Genomic DNA, 16,501 nt, shown 5'->3' on the forward strand with positions numbered 1-16,501 from the left:
GTCTGTTGGCCGATCATTCCCTCCGTTGTCTCCTATGGAACATCTTCATAGGACAACCGAAAGCATGCACACTTGCTCCCCCAGTTCCAGAGATATAAGATGCAGAGGGAGAGAGACAGATGGAAACAGAAGGAGGGAAAGAGGGAGGGGACTAAAGCCAATGAGTAAGAAGGAAGGGCCAGGCTTTTTGTTCTTAACCCTGGGTTGCAGGCCATCCCATCACCTTGGCTGCATTCTATTCAGAAGGCAGTTCCTGAGCACTGTGTGTTCCACAAGGACGCGCACAGCAGAAGACAGTGAGCACCAGGAGCCATAGTGGAGGCTGCCCACTACATAGGCCGAAACGAGGCATTTGGGTCTGATTCTGTCAAACAGGAGACCGTGCAAGGTTTCATGCCAGTGAATGGAAGTATCTGAATTTCCCCTAATTTCCACCTCTTAAAGGTGCAGACCTGGAAATGAGGCCCAGAGGGGCAGTGACTTTCTCAAGGTCACAGAGCTGGAACCCAGTCCTGTTTTGAGGGGTACTCCACACTACATCCCACCCCTTCTTGTCATTCTTTCATCTCTAAGTGTGTGCATCAGACACATGGAAACCAGACCACAGGTGTTGTCGCTATTGTCTGTTCTACACTTGAGGATGTCCCAAGGGAGATATTTCTGGCCTCGTCCCCATCGTGCAGGTTGGGTGATTGAGGAGGCCCTGGGAGGCCCATTGGCATTTCCAGGAGACAGAGCTTGTAGGAAAAAAGAGGTCGGAACTCAGCTGCATGTCCTCAAGCTGGAACCCTGGTTCCGTCTCAAGGTCCTGTGTTGGGATCTGTGCTGGCTATTTGTGTACAGTTCTGGAGGTGACATGGGCAAGGAGGGTGAGCAGTCAAGATCCCAGAGAGGTTTTCGGTGGGTGTGATTGAAGAAGGCGCCCAGGTAAGGGAAACTTGAGCAAGTGACCTCACTTCCTTGGAGACAGACCCCAACAGAACTTAGCACACTGGTCTCCAGGCGCCCACATTCTAGACATAGCATCCTATCGAGCCCACTTGAGTGGTGACACTGAAGACAAGAGGATGTTCTCCTGCTGTCTCCCGAGTTGTGGAGGCTCTGGCTTCAGGAAAGCCAAGAAAAAGAGCCTTTTCAGTCACTATAGACACTGGCTTTGCCCTCACCAGCACTGCCTCTGTCCAATTGGTAGGAGGAGCACTCAGGTAACACAGGGAAAGCCAACAGGGTTAGGCCACAACTGGATGCCACCCGCACAACAATTTGAGCCTCCTTGTGTGTCGGAGGGGAGTGAGAGAGGGACGGCGGTGCTGAGCGGGGACCCACCCTGGGCAGGAGCCATTTGCTCGGTGTTGGAAGCCTGGCAGTGTGTCGTGTTCCCCAGCCTAGGTAGTAGCTAGCAGGTCGGGAGAGTGGGTGCTGGGAACCAAGCTCCTCTACCCATAGGTTAGTCCCGAGCCCTCCAGGTGTCATCTCATTCCCTCCCTGGCTAGAGGTCTATGCAGATGCTGCTCGGTACCTCACCTGTGCTGGTGTTTCCTCCTGTGGCCAAGTCGAGGCAGGCCCCTCAGACCTCCCGGCCCGGCTCTCGGGCACTGTCTTTGCAGAGCTGCACGCAGGAGGGGGTGGAAGAGCTGACGGATGGCTTCGGGTACTCCATCTCCCTGGACAGGGACCAGCTGCACCGCGCCACCATCAATAACCAGGGCTGCTCTGAGGTGAGAGTGGGCACGGAGGGGTCTTCCCACCCAGGCCCCTGAGATGACCAGGGCAGGCCCAGAATCCAACCTCAAACTGCCGTTCTCCTGGGACCCTAACAGGGCTGTCCCCCATGAGTGTCCCACAGTCCCATTCCCAAAGGAATCTGGACTTCCGCTCCTCCCCACCAGCTGCATAGGAGGGTAGGAGGGCACTCTTTGCATTTTCCTAGGAAGATTAGAGAAAACGTTGATGTCGTTGTCACTTCCCAATAGGCCCTGAGTATCTTTGAATTTTGCCTTTTTTGGAAAATGAAACCTCGATAACAAGGGTCTCCAAACTCCCTTTAATGTAAAAGAAATAACCATCAGCGTGTTTGAAAGTCAAAGGGATTCTCAGAACGTGTCACTGCCCTGTACACTGTTTCCAGACCTGGGAGGGGTGAGGTGGCCGCATAACATTTCCCTCCGGGTCAGGGTCCGATGAAGCCTCAGGCAGTTAGAGGGGATGTCCCTCAGCCCTCACTTTGGGCGGTTCTCAGTTCTGAGCCACAGGACCTAGAGAAGCCACTTGGCATGCCAAAGCCTCTGTTCTCCTCTCTAGAGAGGGGTGTCTGTTGGGTGTTCACTGGGCTGGTGCTCTTCACAGAGGGAGCTCTGTTGTCCCTCAGCGAGCAAATGGCCTTGAGGGAGATCAATGTGGAGTCCTTCGCAGGACGAAAGTCAGATTGTACTTTGAGAGCGCAGAACTTTGCTGAGTTGGGACCCCTGTCTCTCCTGTCGCAGATGTCTGGGAGGGGCTAGGAGTTCCTGGGTCAGCTGCAGACCCCGATGACGCTGGTGGTTCGCAGTGGTGACCCTGACTCTGTGTCCCTCCTCGTCCCACCCAGAGTGAAGATGAGTCCACTCTGTCTGTCACTGAGGCCTGCAGGATGCGTGCCCTCCAGGCAGGCATGATGCAGAGGCTCTCAGAGACTGTGCTGCCAGCCTTCCCCAGCAGAGTCCTCTGCAGCGTCATCACCTCCCTCTGCAGCTACTCAGGCTCCAGCACAGCCCACCAGGTGCTGGACCAGCTGTTTCCCAGGTGACTGCCCGCCTCCTCCTCAGCACAGTGGTGACTCTGCCCACTGCCAGCTGTGTGTCTTGCCTTGGGAATGTCACCACATCTCTCTGAGCCTGAGTTGGCTCCTCTGAAACGTGGGGTGGGAGAGGATGAACTTGCTAGGCTTCTCCCAGGGATGAATGGGATCAGCCCTCCAGGTGCTGCCCTGGTGCCCGGCTCTGCAGAGAGGGTGGTGGGCCATGCTGTGGTTGCTGGTGGTGATTATTTCTCTGTCCCCCACGGAAAGTAGTCTTCCTCTCCCTTCACTGGCTTGTGGCTTTTTGAGTTTGGAAAAGCACCTGGAGAGCACCCTGTCAAGGAGTTTGAGATGCCATCCAGCTGGGCCTGGTGCTTGTCCTTGGTGTAGCCAATTAGGGATCTCTAGGGCCACAGAGGGGCCACAGGCCCACTCAGACACCCGGGGTGGTTCTGGTTGGAGGTCATTCAACAATGTCTATGAAGGACCTACTCTGAGCAGGACTTCTGGACACACTAAGTGTCACTCAGTGACTGAAGCAGACAGCCTCCCTGGCCCTCCCCTCTAATCTGAGAGTCACACAGTCACACTTGACATCATTCACAGGTCCCATCTACCCTCCATCCCGGGCGATGCCCTCATCCCCTTTGGGACACACGGAGGCAGCTTGGCCCATTGCGTGCGGGATGCTGGAGGACAGGACCACCTCCCAAAGTGAGTGGTCTTTGGGTCGAGAAGGACGGCCTCCTGTCTCTAGCAAACAGGGTGCGGGGAGAGGATGGAGGCTGTGGCCGGGTCAGGCCTGGGAGAACCCTGCATCTCACCCATCTTGTGATTCCCATGGGAGGGCTGAGTTCTGGTGGCTTCCACTCCGGCAGGACTGGACTCAAAGAGAGCTGTGCATGGGTCCCAGGCCCCTTGAGAATTGGAAGGGAGGCTGGGCTGCGTTGTCCCCTAGAGACCCACTCCCAGCAGAGTCCCAGCCCCTCCTGCCTCCCTTTCTCCACATCCACACCTTGTGAGCACCACCGCCAGGTCCATAGTAGGAGGTGTGTGAGCAAGCTGCTCCCAAATCTGCTGGAGTCTTCATTCCAGTGGCCCACATTCATGCAGGGCTTGGGTGGGCTGTGTCCAGACCCTTGGGGAGGAGAGTATCGGTGGGAACAAGAGACTCTCACAGACTCTGTGTTCAGCCTGCTGGATGAGCAGACCTGCCACAGCCAGGACAGCCAGCCAGGGCTCAGGGCTGGGATGGGGCCCTCCTCTGGAGGGGGAGGGTCTGGCACAGGGGCGCAGATGCTAACAAGAGTGCCTTGGGAGGGCGGTGTTTAAGGAAAGGCCAGGCCACTGACTCTCTGGCCCATCTGCCTCCACGCAGTGCTATCTATTTCCTGCTGGGAACCTGGCTGGGCCAAGGGCAGGATTGCAGGGAGCCCCTGCGGTTTCCCGCTTGGACCCTGCAGCTGGCCACTCTGAACGTCAGCTCTGGTGGCTCCCACGCGGAGGGCCATGCCTACCTTCTGCCAGGCCACCTGGAGCATCTCAAGGCCATTGAGGCCGAACGGAGAGGTGAGGGGACTGGAGTCTGGGAAGACTGTCTGTGTTGAGGTTCATGGGCTAGCGTTCCCTTAGAGGCAGTGGAGCCCTTCCTATCTTTGGAAAGGCACAGAAACCGTCAGGTGTGTGGGTGAAACTTTCTCTTTATCCTGCTCCAGAGCCAGTTCCAAAGCTCCTGCCACTTCCAGAGCCAGAGCCAGTGCCATCCCCCGGGCTGGAGCCAGCTGCACCTCCAGTCTCACCACGTGTGGTAGAGCTGGAGCCAGCAGCCCCTGAGTCGGCCACTCCAGGACCAGAGCAAGGGCCATCATTAAAGGCAGCTTCAGAGCCCAGCTGCCCCTGGGCCGTGACCACCGAGGACCAGCTGCGGGAGGAGAAGCCGAACATCTTGGACTTCCCTCCCCAGCTGGTGGCAGAGCAGCTGACGAGGATGGCTGCGGTGAGCAGAGGAGCTCACTTGGCGGGTGGCCCCTGCCTTCCCGGTGCCATGAGCCGCCCCACACCTGCCATTCCCTGCTAGGGATTCCGATGATCTGGGTCCAAATCCCTGCTCCCTCCCTTATCAACACTGTGACCTGGGCAGCTTTCTTTCTCCCCAAGCCTTCGCTGTCCCCTAGCGAACAGGGGACGGTAGAGACGGACACTCAGCACCTGCTGTACAGGGTGGCTGTGCCGATGAATGAGGTGGGAGAGAGTGGAAGGTGGGCAGAGTCTGGCCCTTTGGTGGGGGATGGGCACTCACTGAAGTGCTGCCAGGTCCTTGGGTGGATCCCCCATCTGCGCAGGTGGCCCGGACAGCCTCAGCACTTATCAGGAAGGTGATGTGTATTGACTCCAGTGGAGACAGTCAAACAAAGCTGGGGGTTGTCCCTGCCTCGGGGGGAATGTGCATGGGAATGGGGAGTGGGACATGAGGGGCACTGGGATGGGTGGATGATGGCCCTTCTGGTGGGCATGTGTGGGCTGCCTTCTGGAGCTTGGAGGAAGTGAGACAGGGCTGGGAGCAAATGTCCCCTCCCTTCCCCACAGTCCTGAGTCCGGGGTCATCCTGGACTGGGTGCATTCAGTGGACACAGACAAAACCCAGGGACTCCCACAAGCCTCAGGCCACATGCTCTGCTTCCTGAGCTCCAGTTCTGATCTCACCCTGCCTGGGCCTATGGGGGACTGTGGACGCCGAGCTGGGCTGCGGCAGGACCGGGTGACACTCCGAATCTTCTGCAGGAGCTGTTCAAGACGTTGGTGCCCGCCCACTGCCTCGGCTCCATCTGGTCCGAGCGCGACAACAGGGAACGAGAGTACCTGGCACCCACCGTCCGTGACACTGTGATGCACGACAACGCCGTGGCCAATTGCATCCTCGTCACCTGCCTTGGGGACGCGAGCATGACAGCGCAGGACAGGGCCAGGGTGGTTGAGGTGTGGATCAGGGTGGCTGAGGTAAGCCTTGGCACGCCCCGTCTGGATGCGTGAGAATTGCCTCTTGTTTCTCAGCTCTCAGGATTGAAGTCTGGGGTCTTAGTCCCTGGACTGTCCCTTGACCCTCATGCCAGGGCCACGTTGACCTTGACTTGAGGTCCCAGTGGGGACAAGCTCACTTCCTCCCTTGTGCTGAGCTACAAATCCTTGTGCCTGGCAGTGTTACTCGTCGGGTGGCAGGTGTGCCCTCCCTGGCTTCCCTGGACATGTGTCTCCTCCAGGACAGGGGAAGTCCATGAGGGGACAGAAACCAGAGGCAGCAGAGCTTCAGCTCCCCCTCACGGCTCCATCTCTTCGCTTCCCCAGGAGTGCCGAGGCCTCGGGAACTTCTGTTCCCTCCACACAATCCTTTCTGCCCTGCAGAGCCCTGCCATTGCCCGTCTCCAAGACACCTGGGGACAAGTTTCCAGGTGGGTAGTGGGTGGTCTGCTCTCCAGCCAAGCACCATGAGGGTGAGGTGGCCCAGGCAGCCTGATTTGGGCCGGCATGTCCCCCAAAGTCAGCTGAGACCACCTGGGAGACAGCGAATGCCGGGCACAGGGACTGACCTGGGTGCTGGGTCTCTGAGTCTCTCAGCGCCCTTAGGCCAGCAGTTCCGTCCCAGGGATTCATTTCCTTCCAGACCAGATCCTGGCTTGAGCCCAGGTGGAGATTGTCAGGTGTTTCCTTTGCAGCAACAGAAGCCTCTATGCAGCTGAAACCAACACTGTTCCAAAGAGATCTGTTTGGGACATCTGGGAATGGAGGCCCCAAGGGACAAGAGGAGAGGCCCCTCCGCAGTCCCATGGGGACCTTAGAGCTCAGAACACCCCAGCGAAATCCCTCATCCAGGCCCCAGGCAGTTTGGATCTGCTGGGTTCTCAAACAAATGGGACTTGCCATCAAGCATCCCACAGTTTTTCTTTCTTTCTTTCCCCACCCCGCAGGGAGAGTTCTCGAACCTGGAAGAAGTGGGTCAGGAGAGAGAAACGCGTGAGCAGGGAGCTGCTGGTGCAGGTAACCTGGAGGCTGGAGATCTGGAAGGAGGCCAGAAGGAGGGGGGAGGGGAGCATGCCGAGGGGATCCTAGGAGGTGAGGCTATGGCAAGGCTCGGCCCAGGCTGGGGGTCAGAGAGCCCCGTGAGGGTGGGGCAGGCCGGGGCCACTCGGCCAGGTCCCCCAAGACACCCTGCCCTCCCCCTCCCTGTCTGTTCAGCTGGGGTCTGGACGCACCCCTGGAGTCCAGAGGTCGGGGCCTTGGTCAGATTTGGAGCCAGGGCTGGGATGAAGGCAGCGGGGACAGGGCCTGTAGCTGGCACGGGGAGCAGCCTCTCCCAGTGGGTCCTTGAGCCAGTCGCTGCCCCTCTGGGGGCCTCCGTCTCCTCCTCTGGGAAGTGGAGGGAAATGATCAGCGGTGCAGGCCTCCCAGCGGGGTGCTACCATCCAAGGGAGGACAGGAACGGGAGGAGATTGGTGCCGGCTCCTCCTCGAGAGGTGAGGGCAGAGCAGTGATGACACGCAGATGACTCTGAGTCCTCAGGAGACTCCTGGAAGCAGGTGACGTTCTCCTCACACTTTTCAGCTGAGGAAAGAGGGCCAGGGAGGCCTGGGCAGGCCCAAGGTCACACAGGACTGAGTCCTGGAGCTGGGACTGGTCTAGAATCAGAGCACCCTGGAGGTGGGAGCAGCAGAGGCAGCAGGGGACCGGAGCCGATGGCCAGGGTCTGAGATCAGGGGCCTTGGGGGACATGCGGAGGGGAGTATGGGCGCACTGACCCTGTCCTCGGCCCCGACAGGAGGCGACCTCCGTGTTAAAGACTGCAGAGAGAGCCCGCCAGGGAGCCCAGGAGAGGCAGCGGCAGCAGGTGAGGGTGACTGTGGGGGAGGGGCCCAGGAGTCAGAGGAGAGGGGGCTCCCCCTCCCAGCTGGAGACCTCCCTCAGGAGAGGGGCCTTCCTCCTCAGGCGAATCTGCTGTGGCTGCCAAGCATGACGGGCCTGCAGTGGCAGTGAGCAGGAGGAGGCCTGGAAGGGCTGGCAGCAGGGCAGATTTGGGGTGGGGAAGGGCAGGGGCCACTGCCCCTGGGAGGGGCCAACAGCCAGCCCTGGGACTTGACTGATGGAGTTTGGTGTTCCTGGAGGGGAGCGGGGGAGGGAATTGTGTGTGTTGGGGTATCCCGAGGATCCTAGGCTGCTCTGTGTGGGAGCGTGGGGTGGGCAGGAGGCTGGGCTGAGGGGTTTCAGGGGAAGGTTCATGGGGGCACCTGAGAGCGGGAGCTTATCACCATGCCCATCCCGATGGCGGCACAGGGTGTCATCCCCTCCCTGGTGACGATCTTCCGTTCCCTGGAGCTGCTGGACGCTACGATGGAGGATTATGTGGAGGTGAGTGAGCCTGGAGGTGGGTCCGGGGGCTCAGGCTCCTGAGGGTGGGGAGGAGAGAGTCCTGTCCTGAGCCCTGAGCTCTCTGCATTTGGCAAAGGTCCTCTCAGCAGGGCCTCCAGGCTCATGTGGGAGTTGGGGTGTCAGGCCCATCTCCCCAGTGGGTGATGCAGGCTCTGCATAAGCCACCGTCCAGGTTCCCTGGGCTGCTGAGGCTCAGAGCTGCCTGACTGTGTGGCCGCAGGAGGTGGTGTCTGAGCTGGACTCAGCCTCTCCCTCTGACCCTGCCAGTGAGGGAAGAGAAGTCGGGCCCCTCCCAGTCAGGAAGCACATCAGAGGCTGAGCTGTCCCTTCCTGCCTGAGGCCTGAGTCTCCCCACGTGTCATCAGAGAGGGTTGGGTCACAAGGTCTGTTGCCTCAGTTGCTCTGCGCCCCCTGCTCTGGAGCCCAGAGACTGGCCCAGGTCCAAGTCCGGGCTCTGGATGGGCCTGCCCACTGGCAGTAGTGCAACATTGCAAGAGGTGTGGACGGGGGCTAGTGCTGGCCCAAGGGGGCTGTTTCTCATGGACTGCGGCTGTCTGCTTTCCAGGGCAATGTGCTCAACTGTCGGAAATGGAATGAGGTAAGCGGCTGCGGCCTCCCGGTGGGGAGGGTGGGGGTTGGAAATCAGAGACCCCCCGTCAGTGGGCAGGACCCCCTCTGGCCCAATCCCCAGGGTGGAACCTTTATTTGCACAGTTCGATATACAGAGCTAGGGATCCTATGGCATTGGCGGGTGGGGGAAGGGCTGGCATCAAAGACTCCTTCCTGGAGGAGGAGCTATTTTGGGCCAAGTGTGAGAGCAGGCAAGCCCTGACTGGAATCGCAGGGAGGGAGGGTTCCCAAGTGGGCAAAGGCCCCAGACTGGCCCCTTGCCCCCTTCCTCACCCCCTCCACGAGCCCTGCAGGGTCCCCCACTCAGGCCCTGTGGGCATCCTGTGCTTGCTCTGTCCTAGCAATTCAAAATGATGGACGAGATCGAGCTGCTCCAGGAGGCTGCAAATCTGTACACCGTGCAGCCCGACGAGCACTTTGGGGCCTGGTTCCAGGCCGTGGAGCCCCTGAGCAAGGAGGAGAGGTGAGTCGGGTCAGGAGTTGGGGGAGGGCAGGGCAGCCTCTCTCTGCTGACCAGCTCCAGAGCCCATGGCCGTTGCTCCATGGTCAGCCCCTGATCTGATTGCATGGCGACCCCTGCGGCCCTTCGACCCCAGCTGCTGGCAGGCTCCAGGATGCACATGTGATGTGTGGCTCCTGAGAGCTCCCAGCTCCGCTCTGTCCTGTAGCTACAGCCTGTCCTGCCAGCTGGAGCCCCGATACCACTGGGTCAGAAAGATTCGACTCTTCTTCAAAGGCAAGAAGAACCGCTCAGGCCAGAGTGAGTGTCCAGACCGGCAGTGGCTGAAACCATGGGCTCAGGAAACATTCAGGCTGAGCGTGGGCCTGGGGAGGCAGACAGCTGGCCCTGGGTTCCAGCTCCACTGCTGAGCAGTCCCGTCCTGGGCGATTGCACTCACGTTTCTGGGACTGGTTTCCTCCTCTGTGAAGTGGGTGACGCTAAATATCAGCCCCTGTGTCAGGGACAGATGGGGTGCTCTTGGCTGACTGAGCACTGAGCACAGGGCTGGAGCACAGAGCGCAGTGGGGGCCGGGATGGGGTGTGCACTGTGGTTCCAGGGCAGGCCGCTCAGGAAATGCCTCTCTTTCTCCAGACACCAGACCCCCAACCAAGGGCCCAGTGGTGGTGGTCGATGACCCTCCTGAGACCAGCTGAGCTACAGCGGGGACACAGCGTTGACACTCGGGGTGCACAGGGCCACCTCCCCTGATTCTGATGAGGAGAACTTTGTGATCCGTTTCTTGGGGTTCCCTGTTGGCCACGAGGGAAGGCACCAACCCCTCTTCCCCCTCCCCCCTTTTGCCCAGCACCTATTTCCCTATTTGGCGGGGCCATATTTTGTTGTCAATGGTAAATGCTCCGTTTGAGTATTATATTAAATTGTTGCTTCTTTCTAATCCTGGGAGTGGAGGTGTGAGTCTTTCGCTCGCAGCGCTCATGGAAACCAGATCCAGAAACTCACATTCCTCCTCGAATTTAGAAATCTCCCAGAGTGAGCGGCTCAGTTTATGTGGAGAAGGGAGAAGTGCCAGTCCCCTCCCTGGCTACTGAAGGACGTGCCCAAGTGCCCCTCCCGCCGAGGACAGGATCATTGCAGTGTGGTTCACCCTGTCCAGGAGCAGAGATGGCCCCTCCGACCTCTTGGGACTAAGCGGTTGGAGGTGTTTTCTCAGGCAGAGCCACAACCACTAAGCTGGGCGTGTCTGTCAAACTAGCACGTGCCTGTCCCTAGCACACGTCCTGCCCAGGACAGTGGCTGCCTTTCGACACTCTGCCAGAAGAGGGAACATTTTCCCGGTTTCTCTTGCACACAGATTAGGACCTTGTTTTCTGATTCAGTCTCCGCAATGGCTTCAGCTCTAAGTGGGGAAAATACCGTCAAAAGCTCAAAACGTGCACATAGAGAGGACGAGGCCAGAGGAAGGTCCTGTGGACATGGACCATGGGCAGGCAGGACTCTTCCTTCTCGGGCCCACTAGGGGCTCCCTGTTCACCTCTGACCTAGACTGGATCCCCCTGGGCTTCTGGTCCCTGACTCCGAATACCATTTCCTGCTTGTTGCCTATCCAATGGGAAAGCTGTGGGATGCAGCTTTTAGGGCCTCAGCCAGGTCTCCCTCCATAAACCTAGTTCTCCCTGTGAGCTAGGATTTTCAGCATCTCTGCACTTCTGCATACAATTGTATCTTGGGGCAGAAATTCCCTAGATGCCCCCAGCCTTTCTCATCATCATCCTGACCAGGAATGACCCTACAGTCCTCCTGCTGCCGAGGGTGACTTCTGTGCCTGTGTGCTTCCCAGGCCCGTGGTGTCGGACAGTCACAAATTTACACAATCTGGAGTATTTTTAGTGATTTTCCTAAAGTCGTTGCTGTGCCTGAGCCCAGCAAGTGTGTAGCCCCTCGGCTGGCTGTGTTCTTTTCCACAGTCTTGTGCTGTGGTTCTGTCATGGGGATGTGTGCCTTTCCTGTTGGGAGCTTTGAAAGAGGAGGCCTAAGAAGGGTGTGAGTTGGGGGTCTTGCGGGGAATGTCAGCAACCTGATGATCTGTGGATGTGCGTGGACACAGCCTTACCAAGGGAAATGCTGAAATGCTTCCCATCTGGGTGCTAAACAGACACTGCTCTGAGCTCAACAGGAACACCGGGTCCAGAAGCAGGAGCGAAAGCGTGACCACCCACCCTTTGCAATGTCGTCCCTTGGAAAGAGCCTGAAAGACAAGGGCAGGGTGAAGCGCTTGGCACTTCTGAGTTATCCCCTCCTTCCTGGTGGCTGCAAGTGTCACTCAGACACAGGCAGGCTGGGCTCTGCCAGGGAGGCCGTCTCAGCACAGCGGGAAGCTGAGGATCAATCCTGGTCCCCGGCAGCCCAGGTCTTTGCTGATGCGGCACAGCCACCCAGCAAAGAGACTTGCCAGAGGAAGGTGGGGAAGGCTGTCCAGTCCCTCGGAGGAGAAAGAGTCGTGGCAGGTCCCAGGGCTAGCCCAGGGCTGGGATGAAGGCATGGGTGTCCCAAGAGAGTCTCCTCCGGGACTGGGGTGCTCCTGAGAGCCGACCCGGCAGGTAGCAATATTTAGTTTGTTGTGGGAGTACAGCTGTGGACACAGGAGGCACCATTCATCCCATCTTTGGGTTTCCAAATTGGAAGTAGGTTGTGGAAGTCCACGAGGAAAGAAATTAGCAAATCTGGATGAAATGTTTCTTGTTCAAGGCACACAGAAGTTACCAAAACTGGCTTCCTAGGAGCTGACTTAGGGGAAGAGAAAGTAACAATGTGAGTCCCTTGAAATGCCTCAGGTGAATATGGTCTTGGCAGGAAATGCTCAAAATGTTTGAGGAACTGTTAAGTTGGGTGCCATTTAAACTATTCCAGGTCTAAGGTGGGGATGGATGCTTGCATCTTGGCTTCCACTGCAAGTGAAAACAAGGCCACGTTGGGATTCAACTCAGTCTTTCCAAAGTGGTCGATGAGACGGCGTTTGTACTCCTCACTCACGGACCTCGAGAACATCTTGCCGTGTGGTCCATGCACAGATGCATCTTCCATTTATGGGAGCTAACAAAAAATCTGTCCAGTTGACAGCCATACCATCCAGCCTAATGCCGTCTCCCCCTACTCACAGTGCCCTGAACACCTGTCTTGCTGATTTGGACACAATTTGCCTCATCACAGTGAGGGAGCCATGCCAGGGGGTTCTAGAGCCCCGAGAACCATGTTCACACCCCCTCTATCTGCCAAGAAAGGAGCATCTCTGGACGGGTAACCTGAGTCCAGAACCCTGCCTTTCCCTAGGCTTGGTTTAGGATTTGTCCCTGAGTGGCATGACTCGCCCATTCTCCCGAATGCTGCCCCCTGGCTTAGGTGTGTCTGGAAGAATTACCAGCATAGACTGGCCTTTCTTTCACCCTTGAGGAGACCAACGAGGACGCCCCTCGACTCGCCAAGCTGCCCCTGGGTTTCGATGTCTAGCAGGCCTGTCCCTGTGATGCCAAGACCTTGGAGAGCACACTGTTCTGGCTCTCTGGAGGGAATCGGACTCTCCCTAACTACAAGCGCCCGACTACAGCAAATCCGTGGCCACTGTTACAGGAACAACTTCAGCACTGTCAGCCGAGGTCGGAACCCTTCTGGAGCTCTCCAGAAGCCCCCAGGTAAGAGGGTCTGAATGCTGGAGAGAGAGATTCTGGTCTTCCCCCATGCCTTTCTCTCAGCCAATCACAGGGAAAGGCAGAGCTCTACATAAGTCCTCCCAGGGACATCCTCCCATGGGGAGATTGTTAACTGGGTTGGGAAGGAAGACCACGGTGAAGGAGAAGTGCTGTTGAAACATTGAGACTCAGCCCAGACTCATGCTCAAGGCCAAGGCATCCACCCCACAGCTCCTGGGAATATTGGCTGAGGACAGCTCACAGCTCTGTCCCTCACAGGACATTCCCACAGTGTAGGGAAGCGCCTAATCCGAGGATGCAGCCCTCTCCAGGGACAGCCAGGGGCCCATGTCTGGCAGATAAGAGAGTAAGAAGCCTGGTTCCCTTGTCTCAATTTGGGACAACACCAAAGGGCCGTCCCAGCTCCAGAGATCCCTGAGGGTTGGCTGAGACCCAGTGGCAGCAGGCTTGGGCTTCAGCTTCTCCTGCGACCATCTCTGCTTTGCTACCTTCCCATAGGGATATCTCTCCAGAACACTTCCATACACTTTCCACATGCAATACTCCCCATCAGACTCAGAGTCTCTTGGCAGGGCCCTGATATGTGACAAGCAGCCGTCAGCAGACACGACTTCTGACCATAGCAACATGAGATTCAGGAAATTCTGCTTTGGGAGAATCACCTTTTAGACAATCTGAGAGGGTAGGTCATCGTAATCTTCAGGACAACCTTAGGTAATGCTCTGGTAAGAAATTAAATGCAATGATTAAGAAATCCATGACTCAAGATGTATTTCTCCTCAGATTTACATCAAACATTGGTCGCCGGGGTGAAGGGAACCCTGCTTCCCAAGTCTCGTTGGGCAAGGCTGATGGAGACCCCATGACCTTGTTGCTACACCATCTGAAACTCACGCCTTCTTCCATTGCCACTGAAGGACACAAAGAGCACCTGGGGCCTTACACACCCTCCTTTCTCCTTTGGCCTAAAAGTGATGCCTTGGGCAGAAGTAGCCACACATCCATTCGAAAACCAAGAGGGCTAGGAAACCTAGTCTTGTGTGTGCCAGAATGAAAGGAGAACTGGATGCAGTCTGCCACGCTCTTTCTCTACACCAAAGCAGACAGTCGCTCTCCCCGTCACATACAGTGTTCCCTCGCCCTGTTTCCCCAGGAGGACATCCGAAGACCCACTGAACTCAGGATCTCTAGAAGATCCTTAGGCTAACAGATCCAAGTGTTCAGTGGCCACACATGACAAACACTACAGAACTTTCAGGGTTGGATCAGAGTATCCCCTAAAGAAACTATCACCATCGATTGCAGTCAGCATCCCCCAGAAATGCTGGGGAGGGGGAAAACATGATTTCCCTAGTTGTCACGTCATAATATTCCAAATGGTAAGTTTTCTGCCAAAAGTCCCAGGGCATACAAAGAGACAAAGAAGGATGGCTCCTACCTAGGAAAAATCTAAGAACACATGGGGTCCCTGAGGAAGCCCTCAGGGGCGAGCACACAAAGCTTTCTCTAGTTGCTGTTCACATTCCTGTGTCGAGCCTCTGTCTTCCTAAGCAGCAATATGCTGAAAACCTCTGTTTCAGGGTCAAGACAGAGTCAGAGGCCGTGGATGCCGGAAATGGATTTGTCTCTTTTCTTCTGTCTTTGTCCGGGACTGTACCTACTGCCTCATCTCGATTTACAGGGAAAACCTGGGAAACCTACCCAAACAAGTGTGTTTTGGTTCCTGCAGGCAGAATACGGAAAATACTGCAGTTATTTTGGGTGACGAAACTCAACTTCGTGGAGCCACTTTCCACCTCAAGGTGAATTTTGCTTAGAAAAAATTAAACATAGAGTTATCAATGATCTAGCATGTTCATTTGAGATTTTCTGGCATGGAGGGCTGTGGCATCTGATCCGAAGGTCCGACTGTGGACCACATTTCCCAAAGGCCAAGGGGCAGAGACACGCAGCTTCTCTGTTTCCAGTAAAAAAAGACTCCATTTCCCAGCAGGCAGCGGGCGGGAGGGGCGCGGCTCCAGGCGTTTGTGAGCAGGCAGTTGGCCAGCCTGGGCTCCGCCCCCACGGGTCGTCCTGTTGGCCACGCCTCCTCACACGCTCTGCTCCCGAGCTGGCACAGCCTCTCCGCTCACACTGCTCCTCGCGCTCCTGCTGTCTCCCAACTCAGGGCGGCTCGACTGCCCCGCCCCTCTGTGGCCACGCCCCCTGCTCGGCCCGCCCCCCCCCCTCGCCCCGCCTCTCCGCTCTGCCTGTCACTCAGAGTTATGCTCTCGGGCCTTCCCCTGTGAGGCTGCAGGCTGCAGCCCCGGCTCCTCTGTCTCCGCGCCTCCCCCCTCGCCACGCCTCCTCACTAGCTCCGCCCCCCGCCCCTGAGCCAATGGGGAAGCCCCAGACATCCGCGTCAGGCGTGGCGGTGCCACCGTGTGGAGCCGGTGAAAGGGGCTGCAGGTTCAGACCGGCGTGAGGGGCGTGCCTGACGCGGAGAGCCGGCAAGCTGGGGCCTCGCGGGCGTCCGCGACGATCCGGTTCCCCTCAGCCCAGTGCGCCCGGGGGCTGTCCCGTCCAGGCCTCGTCCCTTCTGGGCGGGAGCGGCCGGTCCAACGCGCGCCGCGTCGGGCGCTCGGCCGGCGGAGGACGGTCTGTGCCGCCCTGGCCCGCGAGGCCCCCGGGGTCCGTGCGTCGCTTCCGCGGGGAGCCCGGGCGGGAGCGCTTTGACGGGGCTCCGCGGAGACGAGGAGGCCCTCGGAGGACGGCGGGCAGGGCCGCAGCGGGGCGGGAGGGCCGCTCCGAGGGGAGACGCGCCCTGAGCCCGGGCACGGGTCCCGGACAGCCTTCCGGGCGGCGGCGCGGCCCTGGCCCGCCGTGTCCGCTGAGGCCGGCGGGGCGCTTTCCTCGAGGGCCGGGGCGCGGGGCTCGCGGGCTGCACAGGGCTCCTCGGGGCCTCCGTCCCCTCCGTCCCCTCCGTCCCCGCTCCCCAGCGATGGCGGGGCCGTCCTGGCGGCTGTCTGAGGCTCAGAGAGGCAGCCTGCTGAGCTCCCCGCTCTCAGGGGCTCGAGGGAGGGACAGCCGGCTGAGTCCGGGCGGAGGGAGCGGGAGGCCGCCTGGTTCTCTCCCTGCCTCCCCGCGACTCACCTGGTTGTGCCTCGCCTGGTGTGGATGCCTCCCGTCTCCCCACAGCTCCCTGTCCTGGAACGACGGGGACGCCCTGCTTTCCTGTGGGAGGGCGGTGGGTTGGGGGACGGTCGAAGGGCCTCCTGAGTTCTTGTTCTTGTTCTCTGTTTTACTGGGATCGCCTGTCGAGGCTGAAATTCGCAAGCGTCGGAGGAAACACAGGGCAGCATTTCTTTGTAGGAGTTCAGAGCGACAGCCCCTTGCTTTTGAGGCCATGCTGAGCAGGATGGTTTGGGGAAGGATTTGGTCTATGATCATAAAGCAGTTGCAGAGGGAAGCAGAGGTATTTCCTGTCACCATTGGGTCCTGCTGGTGTTTATGCTGTTGCAACTGGCGTG

At 58.4% G+C, this 16,501-nt stretch overlaps 1 protein-coding gene across 1 annotated transcript; it reads left to right on the forward strand.

Annotated features, from left to right (window-relative positions):
- Window positions 1–1,032: 1,032 nt before the first annotated feature.
- LOC138918727 (ral guanine nucleotide dissociation stimulator-like) lies at window positions 1,033–10,222 on the forward strand. Its single transcript, XM_070241713.1, has 15 exons — window positions 1,033–1,205; window positions 1,608–1,718; window positions 2,588–2,781; window positions 3,383–3,490; window positions 4,155–4,345; window positions 4,492–4,772; window positions 5,558–5,773; window positions 6,119–6,222; window positions 6,739–6,808; window positions 7,587–7,655; window positions 8,099–8,173; window positions 8,760–8,792; window positions 9,166–9,287; window positions 9,493–9,584; window positions 9,919–10,222. The coding sequence occupies exons 1-15, from the start codon at window positions 1,068–1,070 to the stop codon at window positions 9,978–9,980; spliced, it is 1,866 nt and encodes a 621-aa protein (XP_070097814.1). The 5' UTR covers window positions 1,033–1,067; the 3' UTR covers window positions 9,981–10,222.
- Window positions 10,223–16,501: the final 6,279 nt, after the last annotated feature.

This window comes from Equus caballus, chromosome 18, assembly GCF_041296265.1.
Source record: "Equus caballus isolate H_3958 breed thoroughbred chromosome 18, TB-T2T, whole genome shotgun sequence".
NCBI lineage: Eukaryota > Metazoa > Chordata > Mammalia > Perissodactyla > Equidae > Equus > Equus caballus.

Excerpts from the sequence above, each read along its gene's own strand:
- LOC138918727 (XM_070241713.1), top strand. The coding sequence starts at position 1,068 with ATGTTCTCCTGCTGTCTCCCGAGTTGTGGAGGCTCTGGCTTCAGGAAA. Across the intron at positions 6,223-6,738 it reads ACCTGGGGACAAGTTTCCAG|GGAGAGTTCTCGAACCTGGA; the intron begins GTGGGTAGTGGG and ends CCCACCCCGCAG. Across the intron at positions 8,793-9,165 it reads ACTGTCGGAAATGGAATGAG|CAATTCAAAATGATGGACGA; the intron begins GTAAGCGGCTGC and ends GCTCTGTCCTAG.